The sequence below is a fragment of the Protopterus annectens genome, chromosome 1.part0, assembly GCF_019279795.1.
Source record: "Protopterus annectens isolate FY-2018-M chromosome 1.part0, PAN1.0, whole genome shotgun sequence".
Classification (NCBI taxonomy): Eukaryota; Metazoa; Chordata; order Ceratodontiformes; family Protopteridae; genus Protopterus; species Protopterus annectens.
In genome coordinates this window covers 1511297261-1511323781 of record NC_056725.1, presented here as the reverse complement: position 1 = coordinate 1511323781, position 26521 = coordinate 1511297261, and the positions used below count along the sequence as shown (strand labels likewise).

The 26521-nt window shown below is 40.6% G+C and overlaps 1 protein-coding gene across 3 annotated transcripts in view; it reads left to right on the top strand.

Annotated features, from left to right (window-relative positions):
- ERMARD (ER membrane associated RNA degradation) overlaps positions 1 to 26521 on the top strand; it is a 1319361-nt gene that overhangs the window by 876744 nt on the left and 416096 nt on the right. For all 3 annotated transcript variants that reach the window (XM_044067775.1, XM_044067770.1, XM_044067782.1), the window contains one exon: positions 9374 to 9457. In XM_044067775.1, the coding sequence (XP_043923710.1) occupies positions 9374 to 9457 (84 nt within the window). The remainder of the gene's footprint in view (positions 1 to 9373; positions 9458 to 26521) is intronic.

Here is a 26521-nt window from a genome sequence, read left to right as displayed (position 1 = left end):
CAAGGATGTGGGTGAGGCTATGCAGGATCCAACAGCTGAGGGGTTCCAAGACAAAATGAACTCCCAGTTGGCAACCCTGAATTCGATTGTCAACTCCTCCATGCGGCTTATCTCATATGCGGCTGATGGGGCGAGTAGGGCCGCAGGCACAAGTGTAGCTTTACAACGCCACGCCTGGATGCAGCTTTGCAATTTTGCGGACCCTTTCAAGGCATCCTTCACCAATTCCCCCTTTGATGGCTCAACGTTGTTTGGACCTCAGGTGAAGGATACATTGACTAGGTGCGAGCAGGAAGGTAAGACTCTCTCTGCCGTGGGAGTCCGTTTTTCTACCCCTTCCAGACCTTATCCCAAAGGTCAGGGGGGGGGGGATGTGGTTCCGCAAACCACAAGGAGTCTCATCTGACGCACAAAGTCGATTCCCCTCTAGAGGCAGAGGGGGGAACAACAATAGACGCCACCCTAGGGGCAGAGGTGGTCCGCAAAACCAGGGTAGCAGAGAAACTTTCTCTGATAAACCCTTTCAGCATCCTTGAGGAGCTGCCCGGCTGTTCACCTTCGGAGGCAGTCGGGGAAGATTATCACTGTACCCAAAAGCCTGGCTTTCCCTCACTCAAGACAAATGGGTACAGTCGATCATATCCGAGGGTTACAAAATCCCCTTTATTCACATCCCATCCCAACCCAAAGGATCCCTTCCAGACGTTCCACCCAGTCTATGGGAACAAGCAGCGTTAGAAATATCAAAGCTGCTGTCAAAAAGAGCTATCCAACCAGTCCCAGCAGACCAGCAAGGATCTGGAATCTACTCCAAATTCTTTTTGGTACCAAAAAAAACAGGGGACTGGAGACCAATACTGGATCTCAGCAAGCTAAACAAGTATGTGAAGAAAACAAAATTCCGTATGGTCACGCTACAGTCCATTCTACCCTTCTTGGGTCAGGACAGTTGGATGTGCTTGATAGACCTTCAGGATGCGTACTACCATATCAAAATGCACAGATGCTCCAGAAGGTTTCTCCGCTTCAGGCTGGGAGCCAGTCACTACCAGTTCAGAGCCCTGCCCTTTGGTCTCACTACAGCTCCCCGAGTGTTCACCAAATGTATGGCAGTGGTCGCTGCTCACTTGAGACGTCAAGGATTCCAGGTGTTTCCATATTTGGATGGCTGGCTCCTTACTGCCACCACCAGGCGTCAACTTCTTCTATCCAGAGACTTCGCCATCCAAACCTGCCAAGCTCTAGGCATTTCAATAAATTTTGAAAAATCTGCATTGTCACCTTGTCAATCTATTACCTTTATAGGCGCCACCTTAGACACAGTTCATCTTTCCGCCAGACTAACAGAGCAAAGAGTATCAGATATCCGCAAACAAGTTTACCTTCTACTTCAATGCAACAAGAGCAAAGCCAGGGTAGTCTTGAAGGTATTAGGACTCATGGCAGCTACTATTACACTCCTCCCCTTAGCTCGTTTTCACATACGGATCCTCCAGTGGATGCTGTTTTCTCAATGGTCTTTTCAACAGCTCCCGATGTCTCACATCATCCTGCTAACCCAATCATTCAAGAATCACCTGTCTTGGTGGATCACATCACCTCAAGTTCTCCAGGGCAGACCCTTCATCCCTCCTCCCCAATCGCCACGGTGACGACGGACGCCTCCCTGATCGGGTGGAGGGGGGGGCATTATCAGGGCAGGACTGTCCAGGGCATGTGGCAATCCTTCGAGTGCCACTTGCACATAAATGTATTAGAGATGAGAGCAGTGCTTTTAGCATTGCAAGCCCTTCAGGACTCTCTTCCCACAGGGACTATTGCAATTCAGACGGACAACATGTCCATAGTGTGGTACATCAACAAACAGGGCGGAACCAAGTCCTACCCCTTATATCGAGAGGCACTCAGACTTTGGCAGTGGGCGATTTCTTCTCGGCATTTTCTGATAGCAACGCACATTCCCGGGAAGTCCAGCGTGATTGCGGACAAGTTGAGCAGGGCTATTCTCATGCCTCACGAGTGGTCTCTAAAAAACATCAGTGCTGGAAGAAATCTTTCGAAGATGGGACCGGCCTTGCTGTGATCTTTTTGCTACTCCCCAAAACAGCAAGTGTCATGACTTCTTCACCCTCTTCCCTTTACCAGGCCAACCCACCAGAGACGCTCTAGTCCATGATTGGCCCCGGGGACTTCTGTATGCTTTCCCCCCCTTTCCACTGATCTCTCAATTAATTCAGAAAGCTATCGCCTCGAGAGTCACCATGATCCTCATTGCCCCTTACTGGCCTCGACAGATATGGTTTCCATTCCTCCATCATTACCTCTTGGAGCAGCCTTGGCATCTGGACCCAGTGCCAGATCTTTTGACCCACCAGTCGGGCCAGCTGCACCAGTCCCTCCAATCTCTTAACCTCACAGCGTGGTTTCTCCGATTCCTACCCTACCCTTAATCTCTCATTCAGTCCGTAAAATCCTGATAGCCTCTCACAAGTCTTCTACCAGAAGGATTTACAATAGTTAAGTGGAAGCGTTTTTCCTTCTGGGCAGCATCAAAAAATATAGACCCCTTCACTGCACCTATCCAGTCTATCTTAGACTTCCTGGCAGAGCTCTTTCATTTAGTCTCTTCCTCATCTACCATTAGAGTACAACTAGCTGCTATATCTAACTTTCATGTAGGTGTCTCGGACTCCAGTATCATGTCCCATAAACTCTGCAAAGCCTTTCTAAGAGGTGTCTTTTTGCTCAAGCCCCCAATCAGAGATCCCCCACCTCAGTGGGACTTGAATTTGGTCCAAGCATCCTTGATTCTCCCCCCCTTCGAACCTGCGGCTTCATGCCCTCTTAAGTTGCTCTCATGGAAAACACTTTTTCTAGTAGCCATAACATCAGCTAGAAGGGTATCTGAATTTCATGCTCTTTGCAGTCATCCTCCTTACTTAGTTTTCCATAAGGACAGGGTGTCCCTCAGGACTAATCCGTCCTTCTTGCCTAAGGTTTCCTCTGAGGCAAACCTAAACCAGACGATTGATCTCCCCATCTTCTTCCCTGATTATTCCAACAGGTCGGAACAAAAGTTACATTTTCTAGATGTTCATCGCCAACTTCGATATTATTTAGACAGGACTAAACAGTTCAGGAAATCTGACCAGCTCTTCCTGTCTTATGCGGAAGGGAAATTGGGCCTTCCAGTTACTAAAGTGTCCATTTCAAGATGGCTTACCTCTATAATTACCTTCATCTATGAAATCAGACATCAAAAACTGCCTTCAAGACCTAGAGCTCATTCAACTAGGGCATTAGCTACATCTGTAGCTTTTCAGGACAGGCTACCAATAAATTCCATTTGTGCAGCAGCCACATGGGCTTCTCCTCATACTTTTATCTCACATTACAAATTGGATATGGCCTCCAGAAACCGTGCCACCGTTGGTTCCACTGTTCTCAAGAGTCTGTTCCGATAAGCCACCCGGGGTAAGGTGCTAGGGACGCGGTCCCATCCAGCAAGAATGAAGGCGAGATTGACAACTTAACATTGAGAAGTTATGTACCTACCATAACGTTCCATGTTAGTTGTCTTCTTCTCGCCTTCTTTCTTGCGTCCCACCCTCCTTCTCCCTAGCCTGGACAGACCGATAGGAATTTTTGGGATCTTCCATTGGGGTTTTCCTTTCCACATGTTCTACCACCTCTATTCTCCCTTTTATGTTTGTGGTAGCTTACATACAGGTTTATATAGAGGTGGGTTCTTTTTCTCTCTTCTCCATACTATGGAGACCAGAACTGCTTGGTTTTAGCTATCAAACGAGATCTGAATAGTTACCGCCTAGCATTGTGGGATAGAGGGGAGCCTCGAGCCGGTGGAATTAGCTCTCGCGCTTTAGTATTGGCCGAGTCGGAGCCCATCCAGCAAGAAAGAAGGCAAGAAGAAGACAACTAACATGGAACGTTATGGTAGGTACATAACTTCTCATTATTTAATGTCTGTTCGTGTATATTACTGAATGTCTATTTAAAAATGTTTGTAATATGTTGGAACTTTTCTCCCCAGGCCACTGCTGAAAGAGTTTTTTGACTAAATCCATTTGACAAACCAGGTAAACAAAAGTAAAATAAATAAATAAAATATTTGCCTTGGATTCTTTCTAGTCTTTTCTGTGTCTGTTATTTCTACTGTGGTAAGCAGGCTACACTCATTAGGTATATGCAAACATTTCTGAAGCAAAAGCCAATAACAAAGGGCTTTGACTAACTAAGTTAGCAGATGATTGGAAGCTTAGAGCAGTTATTGAATCCCTAAATGACTTAGCCATCCTACAAGAAGACTTATCCCAAATAAATAACTGGTGTGAAAATCATGGACTGAAACTAGATACATTATTATATCCTTTGGAAAGTAATTAACCCAGGAACCTGCCACACTGACAATACGCCCCGAAGAGTTGACCCAGTTGTTCGGGATTTTGGAACGTATGTGGACAGTGACCTAACTTTTGACCAGCATTTGGCTATAATTGTAAGAAAAGTCTTCTATATTGCACAGCTTAGTGATTGTGTCTAGATTTAGGAATGTTATTGTTTCCCTTTACTTAGCCCTCATTAGGCCAGTCATTGAATATAATGCCCCCTTTGGCATGTAATCTGTCCAGACACATGCAATAACTGGAATGCCCACAGAGATACTTTATTAAAAGGATACAAAGTCTAAACAACTTTTCCTACATGGACCAACTCAAAGCCCTGTCACTATACTTGGTATCCTACAGACTGCTAAGAGGTGACCTGTGTCAGGAATACAAGGCATCCTCTGATACATTACTAATGGATTTACTGCACATCAACAAGTCATATGGCATCAGAAATACCAAGTCTAGGGGTCTAAACCTCAACGTCAACAGAACTGTTTGGAGGGACAGGTATATCTCACAGAGGGTACCACCTGCTGTGGAACAGACTCCCCGGCCACACAGAACAAGTCCATATTCAAGTGCAGTTTAGATGTATGGCTGGGAAACCGTTTACACCAGGACTGCCTCATGTACTACTAATGGACAGAGGCAGATCCTAAGTGCTTTATTCCATGTATGGATCCCCTCCAATTATCTATGGTATGATCCCAGTTATTCCTGTTAGGGGTAATATATAATTATTAACCATGGAATGGGTAAGGCCAGTCTCCAACCAAATAGGATAGGCTAATTTGAGCACAAAAATGGAGACTGGCTTGACTTAAAATGTCCTGTAATGGCGGTTAGGTTAACGTATGAACCTACACAGAGATCTGTGAAGTGTTTGTATATTTTTGGGTTTCTCAGTTTTAGTACTTAGACCCAGCAACCATGCATGCATGCATATACACACACATGCTGCAAGCATACATATAAGCTTTTATATACTGACTTTGTGTAATGCCCTAGTATGTCTGCAGTAATGTCTTTGAGTATAGTTGTTGGGTTCTGTTTTCATGTGGGCACTGTGACTGAGGTTCTTGAGGCGTGGATATATTAGACCTCTTCATATTATTTTGGAAGAGTCTCTACATGCTCCTTTGGATTATTGCTTGGTAAAAGTTTCACCTCCATTTTCAGTGTAAATTTACATCACTTGCAGTTAGTAACAGAAGTTTCAGAGTGAGATATTCGTAGTGAGCATGCTGTATTTCCTGCAATGCCTGAAGTAACTATTGTCTGTGAGGTCTTTAAAGCTAGGCCATGGTGGGTTTACATGCTGCTGTTTCTTTTTATTGGGATACGAAAAATTATGCTGCCACCCCCTTTTTAGCTCTTATTTAAGTTGTAAGGTGATAGTGTTATAATAATATTCCTTAATGTTGGGCTGTTTAATTCAGTTTACAGGTAGATCAACTGATATATTTTCTTTAGATATTTGAAAGCTTTGTTATCTGGTTGGAATAAGAAATAATTATCCTATAAAGGAAGTATGTGCTGCCCTTTTTTTTACATTTTAATTTTGGTCTGATTTTTCCATAGATGCTTTTTCTATCATGCCAGTATCATCTCCCTCTTTCTTTTGGTCCAGAGCCTGTTTGTTGGGGAGTTCCCAGAAAGAAGGTGAGATCTGACCATAGGTGACTGTCATTCAGGCAGCAAGAGATAGGTAGTCTTTGCCTTTACTAGCACCTACCAATGCTGACAGTGAGGATGTTTTTCTTGTAAGCTTTAAACTCATCCCTGTTGACTGATTTGAGCACCTCCATCAGTGCAGGGGTTGCAGTACACCTATGTTTGTAAAAGTTCTCACTTGTTCATTGAAAAGTGGTATTGTCATGGGCTTGGTAGTACCAAGCCCACAGCCCCCAATCTGTACTTCATCATTGTTACTGGCTGTTTGGTGTAAATGATGACCAGAACCACAGTTCCTTCCGCCAGGATAGGTGAACTGATCAATCACTCCCCTCCTCCCCCACTCAGCAGCTTCAGTGCCAAAAATGCTTCTTGAACTCAGCATTTTTGGTTATAATCAGAGCTTTATCCTCTTCACTGTTGAGACTGGCTTTTGTGATCTGTTTGCTTGACAAAGAACCCTAGATTTTGTACTCTAATTGAACTTAATCATTGGGTTTTGTCAGGAATTAAGTGTCTTACTATGACTTTTGTGATAGTTTGTTGATGTGAGGGAAGAATCATAGTCTTTTAAAATATAATGCACTAAAACATTAGCTAGTTTTCTTCTTTACTAGATTCTTTGATGTGCTTAGAAAAAAATGTTTTGTAGTTAGGTTGCAGAAGGTTTACATGCCCACCTAATGCTGGGAAAAGCTGTTAACTGATGTTTTTACATGGAAAGCAAAATCTCAGCTGAACTATTATAAGTTTCCACTAGCAAATTAAAGTGAACACAAGAAATTCACTGAGCATTAAATAAAGTCTACCGTACTTTGGTGCACTAGTCTTTGCTCCTTTCAGACAGAAATTAGAACTTTTGACATTATATAAATAACTTTGTTCTCTTTTTCCTGGAACAAGCCAGCTACAGTACTTGGCATTTGGCTAAAGAGAGAGTTTTAATCAGTACCTGGTGGAGTGTCAAGTTAGTCTTCCATGTTTTACTTGGAGGAGAATACTGCTTACCTCAGAAAATTTCACTTACCTTCATTCTTGGGCAGCTGCTCAGGACACACAGAAACTTGGAGCAAAGTATTCCATAAACAAAAGCTTTTAAAGGGAACTCCAGCTACTGGGAAATGTATCTCTCGATAGTTTTTTTCATGAGTGTCCAGTCCTCCTCAGATGTGTCTGTTTCTTGTAAACACAATTCTTTTATTTTTGGCCCATCAGTGGTCTTAAATATCATAACTGTCATACAGCTTCCCCTAAGCCATCCTGCAGTGGTACCTGTGTTTGTCATATTGTTGATCTAGAAGTGTTACAGAGAAGATGCCTTTTGCTATTATTAATGGTATCAGGAGTCAACATTTATATATTTTTTCTGTTAGTAGAATGGATCTGTGTAATGTTTTCACATTCATTGTTTCTGCCACAAACTTCTATTAACTAATTTCGGAATTGTTACCTTTGTATGTTTTAGGAGCTTGTTTTAAAAGAAGACAACTTAATTTTGGCTCTGAAATCATTGAAATCATATTATCAACTTAGAAGTGATGAACCAGGGATACTGCTGGTCTTTCTTTTCATTTGTGACTGTTTGGATTTGAGAAGCTTCAAATTTGCTGAGAAAGCTAAATCAAAACACCTGCGCTTTTTGTTTGATGTTCAAATATAAAGCAACAAAGCATTTCTACTGGGACTGTATAAGGGAAATATGGCCCACTTTCTCAGAGACTGTAAGCTAAACTTCCTGTAATCTTCTTGTGTGTCATCTGCAACAACTGGATATTTTGAATGGCATAGCAGTAGTTAGGCAACAGTATTATTTAGAAAGTAGTAGGAGCAAGCTGTATGGTTGCATTCAGAGTTATTATTTTATCATCTCTCTGTTTGCTGTATTTTCTTTATTTCCTCTCTGTGTATTTTTTGCCTTGTATTATCCTGTTTTCACTAATCTGTTTAATGTATTGTCTTCATTGCTTCCATGTGCAGTTGATTGTCATGTGTATTTTAATTGATCTTTTTAAGTTCCTACCTCATTTTCTTTCTTATGTATAGTCGTTTCATTTATAAAAGCTTGTGTTTGGTGTTTTAGATTATAAAGTGTAACTTAGCAGCACCGGTGTGACTATTGACATGTTTCTTTTTTGAAGAGAGACTGGATAAGGGTTAGTATAATTTAATATATGTGGTGGCTAATTGGAAGAGTATTCAGTAACTGAGACTGCGGTACTAAATTAGTATAGTTGGCAGTGTGAGTATTCAGTAACTGAGACTGTGGTACAAAATTAATATAGTTGGCAGGTGAACTGCAAACACAGGAGAAGAGAACTGTCAGTGGAAAAGTGTCAGTAGCTCCTTGTGGGAAACATTAAGTGTTTGGTTACGTCTCAGTTACTTTTGATAACATTGTACTAAAATGCATTCGTCTTAGAGTGAGGTGGATGAAGTCCAAGGAAGACAGTTATTATAACCCTGTCCTGTACAGCTCATGTGGGAGTGGTGATTGTTGTCATAACACAGGACAGTAGTGCATATTTGCCATGAGCTATAAAACCAGCCAACCCTTGCATCCATAATTGGTGGCAGCAGTGCAAGATTCAAGGTCTGTAGTTCTTTATTTGGTGACAGCAGTGTGGATTTAAGGCCCATAGCTACTGTACACTGTGGCATATGGAAACATTAAGTAAATAAAATTCAAGCCTTCTAGAATGATCATAGTGGTTTTCTGAAAATCCATGTTTAGGCACAACCTTGGCTTGGGTCATGACTCTAGGGCACTGGTATATGTTATACTTCTCAGGTGCATACTTCTGTTTAGGATGGTTGGTTGAGTGTTCTGTCTAATTGCAGGAGCTGTCTCTGTCTTTCTTCTTGGGAGAATTCAGTAGAATAAAGCCATTTTTCATTTCAGTATTGTGGCATAGTACATACTCTAAAGTGGGATAGTGGTGGTAGGAGATGTTTGAAAAGGGAATTTGAACCAGATTGTCTATATTGTTTGCAGTGATACACCCTGGTCTTATTTTATTCAGTTATCCAGTGACTATAACAGTATTAATGCCGGTATCAAGACTGAAAGCCAGTCACATTATGTATCAAGACTAGATACAAGGCTGCACATAACAACGGTGGTACAAGGAAACATAGTTAATAATAATTAAAATATGCCTATTTTTTTGTCAGAACATTATATATGATGAACACATCTCTAACTGTTACAAATGTCTTATTTACAGTCATTGCTGAGATGATTTTATTTGTGAGGTGGTTAAGGAACATTAAATATGTATTTTTTTAAACAGGAGAATGCTGTCACTGGAACACTTAAGAAGTGTGCAAGCTGCTATCGTTCTAGGTTTCATCCAATTGGTAGGCTCCGATATCAGGTCAGTGCTTTAGGTGAACTGCACTACTTTTATTACTGCACTTTATTTCTTGCTTTCAGTCTGCTTTGTAATAAATAACTGATTGTTTACCAGGGGGATCCGACTGTGTTTTTGGACCATTTTCAGCAGAGGCCCGGGGAGTAAAGCTCCACAAGTATTGTTAACAAAGCTGTTGTTTAAAACATTTTGACAAATACAAATTATGATTTTTACATAAATTATTAGACAGATCACATAATTATTAGACAATTAATATTATTAAAGTATCCAAAAAGCGCACAACCAGCGAAAAAATAAAATACAATATACTAATCAGCATAAAATGAACGCTGGTACCTTATGGCACAAAATCCAGAATAACACATAAATAGATGAAACGATCAACATAAGAATAGTCCAGGTCACTGCCCAAAGTGGTATAAAAAGGTTCGTTTATTCACAAGTAAGCGCTTTCACCCGTAGGCTTCTTCAGACTTATACACAACATGAAATAAATTCAGAGTTTAAATATCCCTCCTTACATTTTGATTGGTCAACTCTCATCATGTAATGAACATATCAACCCCAGCATATAAAGCGCAGACTCAACATAAAATACTCACATATATATATCAGCATCTTTAAAAACAGCAATGAATATTTAAATATAGACATATATTATAATATGGCTTAATTTTATAAAAAATAAATATATAAATATAAACCAATAATGGACAACTAAAAGAAGCAAATTGTGATGTTAATCCATACTAAAGGTGTGGCTGCACCTAAACTAATTCTCTACTACTTGGGTTTAAGCCTCCTACTTCTTAAAAAAGGCTTAATCTGTATCTTGTCATTCAACCCTGGTGTTTGGTCAGCCCTCCATCTAATAATCCATCTCAGTTCGCATTCTAAAGTGTAGTTAATTAAGTCCCCCCCTCTGGAATTAACATCTATCTTTTGTAAAACACTAAATTTAAAAGTATGCCTAGAACCCAAATCCTTGTGATGTTTGGCCAAAGCATTAAATTCAGACCCTATTCTGATATGATAGACATGCTCCCTAACACGTTCTTTCAGAGACCTATTGGTTTTTCCAATATAGAACGCGGGGCATGTCACACATCTAGCCAAATATATAACATTCTTACTGTTGCAATTTGTTGAAGTATTAAAATAAAAAGTTTGTTTCGTGGTAGGATGTATGAAGGTAGTCTCATCTTGAATATATATACATTGGTTACATTTACCACAAGGTATAGTATTAATTCCAGGTGCATTCATTCCTCTCCTTACCAGAGTATTTTTGGGTCTACAAAGCTACCTTTTAAGATTTGGTTTATTCTTAAAAAACACATTAGGTCTCGGGCCTACAACCTTACTAATTTCATTATCCAGAAATAAAATGTCCCAGTGTTAACCAAAATTGTTTTACTTGCACAGCATCTTTCGTAAAAAACATGGGGGCCCTAAGGTCAACTGTTGTAGATGTTTGACAAGTATCAGATGAACTTATAAACTCTGAGAAATAGGGTTTCGCTTTCATAGCTCTTAAACCATTAACTTCCAATATTGTCTGTTCAACCATCTCTATGTTATAGCCTCTTTGTACAAACTTAGCTCTCAATCTATCCAACTCTTTCTTATAACCTTCCGCTGTCGGATTGAACAAGGGACTTAGTTTTATTCCTACTGAAAGAAGTAATGTGGTTGATTCTATAATTGATGCCAAAATGTTCATTAGAAACATTCAACTCAAACTTGACTTTGGAAAAAATAATGGTTTGAAAAATGGCCCCCATTTCTGCCCTAACAGCACATACGTTACACAATTACATCCAATAGTGGATGTCTTCTCTAGAATGTTAGAGAATGATATATATAATTATTTTGATGAAAATTATGATGTTAAGTATAAGAATAACTTAAATTATCATCAAAGACGGGCATTAATAGATCTAAGGAATGACCAAACATTAATCATTAGGCCAGCTGACAAAGGTGGACCTATTGTCCTTATGGATCTAGTTGAGTATAACTCTATTATGTCACAACTTTTGAGTTGACCTTAGGGCCCCCATGTTTTTTACGAAAGATGCTGTGCAATTAAAACAATTTTTGGTTAAACACTGGGACATTTTACTTCTGGATAATGAAATTAGTAAGGTTGTAGGCCCGAGACCTAATGTGTTTTTTAAGAATAAAACAAATCTTAAAAGGTTGCTTTGTAGACCCAAAAATACTCTGGTAAGGAGAGGAATGAATGCACCTGGAATTAATACTATACCTTGTGGTAAATGTAACCAATGTATATATATTCAAGATGAGACTACCTTCATACATCCTACCACGAAACAAACTTTTTATTTTAATACTTCAACAAATTGCAACAGTAAGAATGTTATATATTTGGCTAGATGTGTGACATGCCCCGCGTTCTATATTGGAAAAACCAATAGGTCTCTGAAAGAACGTGTTAGGGAGCATGTCTATCATATCAGAATAGGGTCTGAATTTAATGCTTTGGCCAAACATCACAAGGATTTGGGTTCTAGGCATACTTTTAAATTTAGTGTTTTACAAAAGATAGATGTTAATTCCAGAGGTGGGGACTTAATTAACTACACTTTAGAATGCGAATTGAGATGGATTATTAGATGGAGGGCTGACCAAACACCAGGGTTGAATGACAAGATACAGATTAAGCCTTTTTTAAGAAGTAGGAGGCTTAAACCCAAGTAGTAGGAAATTAGTTTAGGTGCAGCCACACCTTTAGTATGGATTAACATCACAATTTGCTTCTTTTAGTTGTCCATTATTGGTTTATATTTATATATTTATTTTTTATAAAATTAAGCCATATTATAATATATGTCTATATTTAAATATTCATTGCTGTTTTTAAAGATGCTGATATATATATGTGAGTATTTTATGTTGAGTCTGCGCTTTATATGTTGGGGTTGATATGTTCATTACATGATGAGAGTTGACCAATCAAAATGTAAGGAGGGATATTTAAACTCTGAATTTATTTCATGTTGTGTATAAGTCTGAAGAAGCCTACGGGTGAAAGCGCTTACTTGTGAATAAAGGAACCTTTTTATACCACTTTGGGCAGTGACCTGGACTATTCTTATGTTGATCGTTTCATCTATTTATGTGTTATTCTGGATTTTGTGCCATAAGGTACCAGCGTTCATTTTATGCTGATTAGTTAATTAATATGTTTAGACAATTATGACAATGTAAAACATTTTAAGCTTGTGTATGCAGATAATTACATGGAGATTTCAACAGATAAATAGGAAGTAGATTATGGGCTATGATTGTTAAAGAGAGGAAATATTAGATGAGATAAGATTTAAAGAGAACTGAAGTGGTATAAGAGAGTTAGTATGGTTGGGAGGTATTTTAAAGCAGAGCTGTTCATGAGTTGAGAAGTGGCAGAACTGTAGTTGCATAGGGGAAGTTGATGCAAAATAGGAAGAAGGAGGGTTTAGCCTGGTTTGGTACAGCAGCAGAGTCAGTTGATGTTTAGGTGTTCTTTTAGCATTATTTTGAATTTGGATGGGTTGGGCATGTATTCCAAGATTTTGCTATTTTGCTGGAGTATAAGGTGTCACCGTGGCTGTTATGAGGTTTGGTAACCTTCAGTAGAAGTTTTTGGGAAGATCTTAGGAGTCCAACAGTTGGTATGGGGGTTTGATAAGTTCACTAAGGGCTGGACAGTCACCTTTGTGGTGTAGTATGGAGTGTGCTAGGTGTAGTTGGTTGAAGGTGAGGAGATTAGGAAGTTCCAGTCATTTGTGGAGGAGTAATGTTGAGCAGTAATGTGATCTGGATGGTACATTAGTGGCAAATCTGGCTATTTTGTTGTAGCATGTCACCAAACTCTTTAAGTATGCTTTTCTTAGGTTAGTAATTATTGGTGATGCATATAAGAGTGTGGAGAGTAAATGGGTTCTAGAGATGGACTGTCTGGTGGTCTGTTAGGAAGGGCTTGATCCTGTACAGTGAGCCTATCTTAATGTGGACCTTTTGATTGTTAGTGCTAGGTGTTTGTCATATTTAATGTCACTGTCAATTGTGATAGCAAATAGTTTAGTGTTTAAATGGTTCTATTATTGTGTTGTTTGATGAGTCAGTTATGATAATTTCCAGCCTTTTTATATAGTTTTAAAGTGTTGGAAAGTTCTAAATCTGGATCAGAAATCTTATACTTTCAGACATCTTTTTAAAGTCGTTGAAAAAAGTTATTAAAGAATATTGTCATATCCATGATTACGGGCATGAAGTTGAACAAAATGTTGACTTTCATAGGCATGAAGAGAACAGGTCAAAAATCAAAAGGTCACCATTGATAAATGGTGTTTAGGCAGTTCCTTGCACCTGGACCCAGAAAATGTCAGGGAGGGTCATCTCAGAATGCTTGTTTCTTCAGTGAAGACAGCCTTTGTTGATATTATTATGCAAACCTGGGACACCTTAACACTTTTACTTGGAATTGTCCTCTAGTATACTGAACTGAGACCTTGTCTTCCTACCTGAAGGTACATGTCTTGGAGGTCATGGAAGAAGTGGGCTTAGCGTTCCTCAAATCGTTGCCTAAACCCTGCACAGCTAGCAGAAGGGGTTGCCAAAGAGTAGGATAGGGCTGTAAGCAAGATATGTGGAGGAACATGACCCTCAGCTATTCATCTTGTGTCTACAGCCTATATCTGGAGGTGGTCCTGACCTCTTTGGAGACCTTTCCTGTTCCAGAGTCTGACAAGGATCTCACTTTCACCCTGGAAATTGCCATGCTAATCTGACTCTCTCTCATTAATTGTTTATTTCCTGCTGCAGATGCATTTAGTAAGTAGGGTTACAGGCATGAGAGTGTTGCTGTGACTGATTTTTTCCCCCGTTGGGTAATGACCTAGGCAGCTTTTTGCTGGATTCTCATTATGACAAAGTGGCTTGTTTTTTCAGGGGTTTCTGTCCTTGTTTGATGTCAACTTGGCTACCTGATTGCTGCTTCCCCATGAGCTGTCTTCTTGCTCTTCTAGGAGGAAGAAAATGCCCCTTAGGTGCAAGCCAGTCATCCTTTGCTGGCTATGTGCTCCTGGGCTGGCTGGCCTGATGGAAGCTTCTGTCTAATCTATTCTTTCATTTTGTAGGATAGGTACAGCTTTCTAAGGTTTTGAGAAGTTGCATTCTGGATCTGGGCAGTAATGGCTTTCCCTTTTGCCCTTCCAACATCTGTGGCATGTCACCGCTCCACATAGCCCTTCAGGAGAGCCCAGGCAGTGAAGGCTGCCTCTCCTCCTGGAAGGAAGGTGCTTTCATTCCCCAGGGATAGGATTTCTCTTTTGGTCATGTAGGCTTTGGGGTTTTCACTCCTCCCTTCTCAGGAAGGAGGCAGGAAACTTTTGAAACAGGAGGGATACTGTCCATTCTTTATAAACAGAAAACAGTAAAAAGGAGTTTCCAGAGCATCTGAGGGTCCCCACCACTTCACTTCAGAGAAGGAAAAGTTAGCACACCCAGTGCTTGGAACCTCTTTTCTGTTCATCTGAACATGGGGGGAGGTCCTTTTCCTCCATTTTGTACAGGGAAGTGATGCTTTGAGGCTTATTCCTTCTTGTCTCTGGATGAGCTGCTAATCCCTTCTGTTGATAGGATTTATGTGGTTGGCCACTAGTACCAGAGTTGTTTAGGCTTTTGCGGTTTGTGGGGTGGGTTTTGAGGCTAGTGGACCTTAACACAATTTAATGATTAGTGGATTAAACAAAACTTGACACAGTAAAACAAAATAAGCAATATAAATCAATTACTGAGGTGAACTAGTAGAACTCAATCCAGAAAGGAAGCCACAAATACGAAGGAGACAGCATAAGTACACACAAATAGATTTTCCTTTAAGGTGATAACCCAGTTAATTAATTACTTCATTTTACTATTTATGTTTAAAATTATTCTTTTAATTAGTGGGACTATAAGGTTCATAGGTAGGTACTAGGCTATCTGCCCAAAGGCATTTATAAGCCTAGCCAGAATTTGTTGGCTTTCGCCACCACCTTAGATTAGTTCCCTGTGCCTCTGTCCAGCAGAGCCACTGAAGTGATCCCCGGGGTAAACTTTCTGTTTCCCATCCACTTGTCAAGGTTTCTCTTAAAGAGTGTTAGTGAGGAGCTCTGCCTAATGTAGATTGGAATCGTGTTCCAAAGCATGGGAAGTCTCTGGGACAGGAATCTATCCCTCCAGAACATCCTATTTATTGTTGTGGTGAGGTTTAGATCCCTAGAGCGTGTGGCTCAAGGGGATAAGCTTTTCTTTAGGTGGAGCATGTCCATCAGTTCTGGGTTGGACATGGCTTTGTATGTCGAGTAGGCGGTATGCAACCGAGTGCAGCTGGAGTTTCTTCAGTCCAGCTGCATAGGGCATCTCTTTGAGGCCAGTGATCCTCTTGGTGAGGTACTTCTGTGGTCTCTCCAGCTGTTGCAGATGTCTTGTAAGATACATCCCAAATGGGGAGTTGTACTGTATGATGGGTCTGATAAGCGATGAGTAGAGGGGCACAATGACCTCTTTTGATCTGGATGCGAACCCTTTTGTGATAAGGTAGGCTACGTAGAAGGATTTTCTAACCACTTTGGCAATGTGATTATCAAAGGAGAGATTACTATCTACTTGGGTCCCCAGATCCCTTATTACATCTTCCGTATTTAGGGGACTACCACCTATGTGGCAGTTTGTGGGTACTTTGTTTTTTTCAAAGGGGATGACTATGCATTTTTGGTATTTAGCTTGAGACCATGATTTTGACACCAGGTATCCGTCTCAGTGAGACCCTTTTGGAGGATGTCTGTATATCAGCCAGAGAGTCAATTATAGCCCCTAGTTTGCAGTCGTCTGCGAACTTGGTCAGCCATAGTCCTCCTATGCTTGCCTGTACCTCTGAGAAGTATATGCCGAACAGGAGGGGTCCTAGAACTGAGCCCTGGGCAATGCCACTTGTAACCGGTTTAGACTCAGACCTAGCTCTCACAATTCTTACCATGTGTATTCTGTCCATGAGCCAGTTGGCAACCCATCTTGTGACGTAGGGGTTTATGTTCAGGCTGGTGAGCTTGTCTATAATACCAGAATGGGGAATGGTGTTGAAGGCCTTTGCGAGGTCTAGGTAGGCTGTGTGTACCACCTTCCCCTCGTCTATAGCCTTGGTAACTGTCTCAAAGAAGTCCACAAGGTTTCAGAGGCATGATTTGCCCTTAACAAAGCCGAACTGGGTAGGGTCCAGTGTTTGGAGGTTCCCAATGTCTCTGTTAATGAGTTCCATGATGGTGCACTCCATAGCCTTGCAGAACAAGCTAGTCAGGCTTATAGGGTGATAGTTCCCGGGGTCTGTTGTGGCTCCACTTTTGTGGAACGGAATAACCATTGCTGTGCGCTACTCTATGGGTACTTAACCTGTGGAGAGGCTGAGTTTGAACCGTGGGTTTAGTTGAGGGGTTAGCTCATTTTTGAGCTCATGTAGGGCACAGCCTGGGACACCGTCCAGTCCCATTGATGCTGTGTTTTTGGCTTTGGAGAGGGCTGTTTTAACCTGAGTGTCTGTGATTTCAGGGGCACTACATTCTTCTGGTACGGTTATGGGCCCTTTGGGGGTGAGAGGGGGGTGAAGTTTGCACTGAACCTGTCTGCCAGGATGTTGGCATTATTGGTCGGTTTAGTGTATTTTGTACCATTCTGCACTAACTCCGAGCAGATCTGAGCATTACCACTTAGATTCTTGACATAGCTAAAGAATGGCTTGTGGTTATCTTTGGAGTCCTTGGCAATTTTTCTTTTGAAACTTGCCTTGGATGATTTTATGAGGGATCGTAGTTTCTTGCTGATACTGATCAGAGATGTCTTCCCTTCTTGGGGTGTTACTGTTTTCTGTACTAGTTTCCTCCTTCTATTGTATAGCTTGTTTATTACAGGGGTCCACCAGACTGGTTTCCTTTTCTTGGAGGAGTGACTGTTGGTTTTGCTTGGGATAGCACGATCCATGCATTCTTGTAGGTGCCCATAGAATGCATTAGCAAAGGATTTTGTGGCTTGGACAACGTTATCCTTTAGCATGGGGGCTTTGAAACATTCCACCTTGGTCTTAAGTAACGTGAAGTTTGCTTTTGAAAAGTTTTTCACGGTGGTTCCCTTGTCCAGGGGTGGGGGCGGAATGTGGCTATCCAAAGTGATTTGTTTATGGTCAGATCTGAGGGGTTGACATCCGGTGTGGAGCACCGGTTGCCCATGTTGGTGATGACCAGGTCCAATATGTTGTCACCTCTGGTGGGAGTGTTGACCAGTTGATCCAGGGCGTTTGAGTTTATAAATTCTAGGAAATGTTGGGCAAGGGAGTTAGTACTTGAGTAGTTCTCCCAGTTAATGTTTGGGTAATTGATATCACCCAATATTAGGGTCTCTGGTAGGACCTTTATATTTCCCAGTGTTTCCAGAAATGCAGAATGGGGGTCCTGGGACATGGTGTGTGATCTGTAGCAAGCTACAATTTGAATTGCAGTTTTGCCCATTGTTAGTTACACGTGGATGATCTCTGAAGCATTGTGCTGTGCCACTAACCTGGAGGTGTGGGTATCCTTGATGAATATGGATACGCCCCCACCTTTTGCATTTCTGTCCGGGTTCTGTGGCCGAAATGTATGGTATGAGTTGTAGCCTGGTAGTGCTGGGGTGCTCTCTGGTGCCTTAAACCAGGTTTCTGTTACTGCACATATATCGATTTTCTCCATACTGAGGAGTGTCTCGGGTGTGTGCATTTTGAAGTTTAGATTTCTGGCATTGAGTAGCATTACCCTCAGTTTTTTGTTACTTGTGCTATTTATGGCGGTGGGTTTGTCTTTTGAGCCTTGCCTAAAAAAGGCAGTATAGGAGTGGCAAGAGCCTTGGCCAGTATTCGAAAGCCTAAGGGTGACAGGTGCAAGCCGTCTCTAGCGAAGCAGCATGGCTTGTCGAGCATGTCATCCTAGGCGGACAGACACTGGATCCCCTTTGAATGACACCAGAAACTTACCCAGTTGTTGAAATTGATAATTTTTTTCTTGGTGAGGGCAGGATGCTACTCAGGGTCAGGGTCATACCAGCCCGGGCTACAAGATCAGAGAGCTGTTCCATGTCTCTTTTCATGTAGTCCAGGGAGGTACGACTCAGGTCATTCACACCAACATGGACAATGACAGAGTCGTATTTGTATTTGTTCTGGAATGACTTGAGTGCTTGTGTTATGTGGCAGATCCTGGCACCCGACAGGCAACTAACAGTAACCTTCTCCTTATTCATCCTAGTGAGTGGGACATTAGTGTGCCTGACAATAGAGTCACCTATTACTAGTATGTTGGGTATGTTATTTTGCCTTAAGGATTGCATGGCTTTGTGAAGTATGTGTTTCATGATTTGTATTGGGAGGGGGGGTGGAGGTTGCTTGGATGTCTGCTTTGGAGGTCTCTGTTGCTTTTGCAGATTTTTATTTAGAGCCTCCGAGTATATTTTTGTGTATTTATGTGTGTTTTTTGCCGGTGCTGGTTTAATGGGTCTATGTGAGACTAGTAGTGTGATGCAAGTATTTCCCTTCTCCTCCTGACTGTCTGATCCAGCCTTGGGTTGAGAGAGCTTAGCCTCCAGTTTGGCTGTATAATTGCATCTCTCACATGTATTAGTGTTTTGTGGTAGGAGGAGAGGTGTTAACTGTGTACGTTAGGCAGTTGTAACATTGCCTCAAAATGCCCAGATTCACCAGTTGGACTGGAGAGTACATTTGAAACTGCCCTTTGGACATGCCTGGATAGGTACAGTGAACTGTTTTACTGAATGGCTGGTAAGGTTGAATAAAGAGCCTTGTCCTTCTGTACAGTATAGGAGGGTCTAGTGCTAGGGTTTATAAGTGCTTGCTATGAGTTTTGAGCAAGTGCCGGGCTGAGAAATGAATGGCTTGAGTGCTTAAGTTGAAAGTTTGTCTAGTTCCAAGGGAAAAATTGAAGAAGACACTTTGTGGAGCCGGGAATAGTTATACCCTAGCTAACTGGCACTGCCTGGTGTGCAAATCCAGGCATAAATATGGTGCTTATGCGAATATACATCATTCTGATGAAGTCTGTATTGTTTGTGGCAGACGAAAAGCCGATTGTGAAGTGTTTTAAGTCCATTTAGTCTGTTTTCAGTTCATTTCGGAATCAATAAAAGATTTAGTGGCTCCTTCATATTTGTGGCTTCCTTTCTCAACTTGGTTCTGCTAGTTTGCTTCAGCAGTGGATTTATACTGCTTAATTTGTTTTATCATGTCAAGGTTAGTGGACTTCTTCATCCCCTTCAAGGGGAGAGGGCATACTTGGGATCACCAGCCTTTGAATCTGGAGGTGGAATGTGAGTTGCCTTTTAAAATCTCTGAGAAAATTCATTGGTAATCCTTTGAGGATCTCACCCTCAGTCAGAGTGCTCCTTTGTTTTTTTTTTTTTTTTTACTTCAACGACAGGTACTTTTGGCTGGCTGGCCTTCCCCTTCCATCAGAAGACCTGCTTTGCATAGCCTTCTGTAAAGGTGTGAAGGGTGGTTAGGGCAGTATGAGTTGGTATTACCGTCTTCCTTGCCTTGTGAAGTGTATGAGGGATGGAGTCTTGTTTTCACTCCTTACTTGTAGCCCCACAGGTAATGAGAATGCTTAATTTTGCAGAATTCCACTGAGATAGGAGGCATTTTTGCCTTGTGAGGTCCTGTTACACGTTTCTCTGTTGGGGTAGCTTGTGGTGTAGAGGCATTGTGGTATGACACTCCTCTGTGTTCAAGAGAGATCCTGGTTTTGTTGTAGATTTGCTTGGTTAACTTGGCTGTCCACCCCTCCCCATACTGTCCTGTCACACAGAAAATGGCTTTTCTTTCTAGGAGCCTCTAGCTTCAGGGTGGAGATTGCCTATGGCTTTCATTCTGTGTATGGCAGTATCCTTGTGTTCCCTTCTATTCTCTCTTGTGTGGAGGAGTAGTTTTCGGGAAGAGGTGGCCATAGTTGAATCCCAGCAGAGTTTATTTAGATGAGTTTACTCAGTTGCTTTAAAACACAGCCAGAACTCTTCCTTGGGGAGGGAAATGGCTTTGCCCTTCCTGGTTTACTTCATATTCCCTTATTTTCCCTACTTTTTCCATCAGGGACTTTAGTTTGCCCCTCCTAGCCCTCGGCAGACTGGGAGGTGGAGGTGGCTAATGCTTGCCTTTGTTGGCTTAGCAGTGCCCTCTGGGACTGGGCAAATTTGTTTCCTCCTTTTAGCAGGGGCTGTTTGTCTCCTTCTCCATCCTGGCTTCGGTCTTGATCTGCCAGGCCATATTATCCTATGTGTGGTGTACATTTGGTGGACTTGAGTTCTGGTGAAAGGCTTCTGTTTATATTCAGGTAGGAGCACTCCTGTGTTGGGATCCTTATCAGTTTATTGGCTGTTGGTATCCAAGTGTTCTAGATGCCCGTTACTGCATCTGTCTTCATTCAAGAAATTAGAGCAGGTTCTGCCCTCAGTCCTGGATAATGTTGCCTGATAACAAGTTAATGCTGACTGTTTTGTGCCCCCAGCTTGTGAAGGTTTCTCCCTATTTCACATAGAGCTCCTGTCTCAGGACATTTTGAATTTATGTTTCAACTGGCATGTTGGTTGGCTATAAGGTCATCTAGGGATAATTCAAGTCCTAGGAGCTCCACCTATTTCAAGCATTCTTATGTTTTCCCTCCTTTTTCTTACAAGGGATCTTTTTCTCTCAGTTCTCTGTTGGAATCAGGTGCCAAGAGGGGTGGCAGGAGGGTCATTCTTATACCTGGGAGCATTTTTTTTGTCAGACACCTTTATTGAATTATCACTTGTGACATTGGCAAAATTACATTCAAATAAAATAAATCAAACTATATTAACATAATAAACATTACACTTCACATATATTGCAATATATTATATATTCTAGGAAGTATTACATAAATTATTCAATTCCTGCTTTTTGCAAACAAGACACATCATTATTAAACCATCACTTACTACAGAGGCAATCAATACATTTATATAAATGAAAACAAATCACACCAGCACAATCCTTAGTTGCAAACATTTTACATCATAAACCATACTGATGCACTCCTAGTTGCAAACATTATACATCACTTATAATGTACCCAATCTTTCTCACTCAAACATTACATAGCTCATTTAAGTCCTGCTGCCCTTTAAACCTCATTCCTTCCTTGTATGTATTGTTCCCATAATTCCCATTTTCTCCTGTGTAGTTTGCTGCTACCATTTTCTAAAGATCTCATTTCCAGTTGTTTTATCGCTGTTACTATACTCACTAATTCCAGTATAGTTGGTTTAGATTTTGATTTCCATTTTATAGTAAGTGCTTTTTTGGCAGCCACCATTATTAGACACAGTACGGCCTTAGCATGTCTAGGCAATTCCAATTCTGTATCATAGCTCAGAAAAATCTCCCTCATCAGACCAATCTGCCCACCCAGCATCTCCAACAGTGCATTCCACAAGGAATCCCTAAAGTCCACCAGCTCACCGCACTCCCAGAAAACATGTTCTGAATTATCTTTTTCTTCCTCTTTACATCTCCAACATTTGCTGTCTGCCTGAGGAAAAATTCTCTATTGTCTATTTGGGGTATAAAAATATCCGTGCAAACATTTCCAGGAAAGAATCCTAAATCTTCTTGATTTTGTTGCATATTTGGGAGACATACGTATATCCTCACATTGTTTCTTTGTGAATTGCTTATTCAATCTCTCTTCCCAATCCTTTATAACCTCTTCTCATTGATTTTTATAGTTACCATGCAATATTTTATGTACTGTACTAATTATTCCTTTTTTAATGGCAGCTTCTGTTCTAGATTCTATTAAAAACCTTACTAGTGCTGATCTTTCATTTATAACCCCCCTATTTTTTTTTCTTTGCTTATACTCTAATATCAATCCCTGATAGGGAAGGCAATTTCTGACCTGCAGTCCAAATAAATACTTGGCATCTTGTAGGGGTTCTGCAAAAGAGTTAGCTTATTTTTGGGTTTGTCCTTATGTGCTGGTTCAGTGAAGGTTTTTCCTTTGTCACTTGCATCTTGAGGAGTAGACTTAGATGCTTAGAAACATTCTAACTTTTGGCTTAAGATGTAGTGTAACTGATGCCTCCAAATGTAGGTGCCTGAGGTGCTTGATTGGTTACCATTGGAAAGCTTCATTGCAGTGGTGCTAGTCCATGGCTTCTCTTTCTCAGTCAACTGTCCTTGTTATTGATTTGGAGTCAGACCCTTTGGATTAGTTTCCTGACTTCTCAATGGTCTTGATGTGGTTTTCCAGGTCCTTCTGCTTGGGAAATTTTACTGCTTAACTGTGGGACCCATCAGTGAGTGTCCAAACAGAGAACTACAAGCAATACATTCTTATCATGCTAGTTTGCTAGTTGATCTACAAAGAAGATCTACCTTGATGGCTCACATACAGTCCATATTGTCCCTCCGTCATTCTGAAGGTGGGTGGATCCTACAACTGTCTGCGTCTGTTGGAGTTTTTGTAATTTGGGCTAGTGTATGCTTTGTTAGTAGTGGTGTATCAAATTTTCATTGATATTTTTGATTGGCAGGATGGTGTACAGAAGTCACTAGGTAGCAAACTGGCAGGTACAGAGGATGCATGAGATGATGTAGTTAGTGTGTGTCTTCACATTGTGCATTGCATAGATGTACATCCATCCCAGAGCAAGTGAACTTCCAGAAAATATGCTGGCTGATGGGATTAGCAGAGAGAAAACTCAGACCGGGGACCCATCAATGAAGGCCTTTTCACAGGTCAGCTGATATGATAAAGATGTATCTGTTGTATTCTGTGCTTTGAGAATAACATTTAACAGCGAGTAACCTTAACAGCAAAGTGTGAGAGGTCATTATTTGTTATGTATTTGAATAGGGGTACATACCTTTGTAGCCACAGATGTTTATAGTATATATGGTATATCATAGGATGAGTACTGCAGGAAAATAATACCTGATTTGGAATATTCTCAAACGCAGATATCAGACTTCAACCAATAATCAGATGGAATCCTGCAGCAGCATAACAAAAGTAGAATTACAGAAGAGGATGACTGTCTTTGTATTCTGAGAATATTGCTTGCAGACCAATAAAGTGTTGTTTTGGGTGATTCTTACTGGATGTGTAGGACCCCTAATTGTGAGTCCTGCAGTCAGGAAAATTAAAGTGTGATTGGCAAAGAAATCACCTCTTGACATGCAGGGATGCCCCCCCCGACACAAAAATACACAGCCCTACTATGGTAGCCATGTGAAATGTTGGGATCCATTAGAGTGAGTCTGAAACAAGGAGACTGAATGACCAAAAGAATGGACTTATACATGTATACTAAGTCCAAGATGCCATTTCCCAGAATATTCCCTTTTATCCGAGGTGTGATGGTCTTGGAGTAGGTGTATATAAGTTTGGGGTATATATGGGGGCTTGCCCTCCCTGCAAAAAAGAAATTTAAAGGAGAAGAGAAATCTTTCAGATTTGCTGTTCTCCTGTAGTTTGTCTTTTTTTTCAGCTTGTCAGCACTGGGCATTTTGAGTGGCAACATTTCAATAAGGATCCCTACCACTAATATTTATTGAGTCTGAGATTACTGTGCCTTGTAGAAAGGATAGTACACCAAGGTACTATAACCTCAGACTTAGTATATATTCTAGGTTTTGCATTGTTAGACTTGCTGTTGCAATCCTTTGAATTTCAACTAGAACATGCGATTTGGATGGGTTCAGGAGAAAGGCCTGTACATCAACCAAACTGAGCACTGGAGCTATTAGCTATGCAACTATGTCAAATGTTAAAGTGTAAAATGTTAAAGTAAATTAAAAACTGTACAAAAGAGATTGCTGATGTGTCTTTGAGATAAAAGATTATTAAACTGACATGTAGAGCATATATGCTAGGATGGCATATGGTAAAGTGTAGCTTTGATTATGTAAATGCCTGTTTCAGGAAAGCTGCTTGTAGTTGTTGGGTTCCTGTTAAAATTCTGAGGACCACAATTATAATCCTTGGAACAGTGAAACTTTATTTGCAAGTAGGAATACTACATACTAAATATGATGTTGCTGTACCTTCAGGGGGCTACCCTGTTCTCTGAATTTCAGAGATCTTGAAGTGCGTATGCATTAGTAGTAAAGTTGTGCGATGCAGGAGGGGCTTTAATGCTTTTGCAGTCTGTTTCAACTTTCCCTGTATTTCTTTAGAATTGCAGTTTGGAACTTGCAATTACAAGTCTTTCACTTCTTACGTGGTGCTGTGGTCATTTTTTAAGGTATTATGCATGACTGAGGGCACAGCTTTTCCCAGAGGAATAAAAATCTAAGCTGTTAAGTGCCTTTTTCAACAAATTCTTTATATATGGTAGGCATTCAGACCCTCAAGCAGATAGTCCACAGATCTGTTCAGATATACCACAGCAGCAAGCACAGAGAAACAGCAATAAAGTACACCCTCTATATACAATACAGGCCCTTTTGTACCCCATATTGTGTGTCATATCTATCATCATTATATATTTCCTTCTCCACGCAGTAAAAATAGGAAGGTTTTCCCTTTTCTGAAAACAATATACAGTCAATCACTGGGCAAGATGGTTGTTCTAGCGGCGTTTTCCTTAGAATCTTAGCCATTCCAACTCTTGGCTTCATCTCTTGTACACCAAAATTCACGGGACCTTAGTAATTGCAGTAGTATAAATCACATGGAGTAGTCAAGCACTACTGTCGGTTCCAAAGTAAGGGAAATTTATTTATTTATTTATTGCATTTGTTTACTGGGAAAGTCCACTGGGCCTGAGAAGAGCCTGTTTTCAGTGGAGGCCCAGTGAAAAAAACTCCACATATAATTACACAGACATATAGTTACAGACTTATTAACACATTGTATACAGTATATAATGCAGTAGTATTGCATACTTAAAGCATAATTTTACAAAAAAATGTTAGAATACATAGAATCATTTGAAGAAGTAGAGTAGTTATTTTTACTTAGGTGCATGTGAAAGTGAAAAAGTGTATGAGAGTAAGTGAGATGTAAGTAGAGAGATAGTTGAGCGTAGTACAGAGAAAAAGGGAGATTGAGGCAGAAGGATTAAAGTGGGGATAGCAAAGGCTTAAATGAATAGGTTTTCATTCATTTTTTCCCTTGTTCAAATGTAAGATATGTAACTGAGGCCTGTTTTAGACCTTTTATGTCTGAAAAAAAATCATAAAGAATAAAGAAGATCAGGATTATGATTTTACGTTTTTCCCCTGCCTTTTTAAGATGGAAGCATTCCTGGTGACACTGAATGTAAAGGACATTTATGTTTAATTCACATTTGAGAAGATCACAGGAAATTTGTAAGAGTTAACTGACTTGTTGGATTTCATATGGGGAATTTCATTCTTAGTTTACTGTCTTGCCCTTTGGCCTCACTGCACTTATATTTTTTACAAGTTGCCTAGCTTCAGAGTATGCACACATGACATTGAAGTGAGTACCCACATTTATCCTAATCTGGACAACTGCTGAATTCAAGCAACTCTCCAGAAGAACTCATAAAAATAATGTTTTTTTTATGTGTCCAGAATTTAGTCATTGTCCCAGTTTTTATAAATCATATCTGCCTTCCCAAATGGAAAAAAAATGTTTCCATGTAGAGTTTTGGATTCAAAAACATGTTCACTTTATCTGCCTTGTGCTGGACTCAAGTGATGATAGAGTACTTCTAGTCATATTTTGAAAGAAAGTAATTTATCAGCCAAAATGTTTTTGACGATGCTGGGTTTTCAGTTCCAGTGTTCTGGTGCTTAGTTATGTAGTACTTCTCATGCAGAAGCTATAGTGTTTTTTGAAGAATTTATGGAACAAAAACCTCAACCAGTGAAGCATGTTGTATTTATTCTGCCTTCCCTGATGGGAGAGCTGAGATGTGAATCTAACAGATTTGTATGAACCAGAATTTCACAGTTTTACCTCATTTCCAAAATCAAATCCAAAGAAC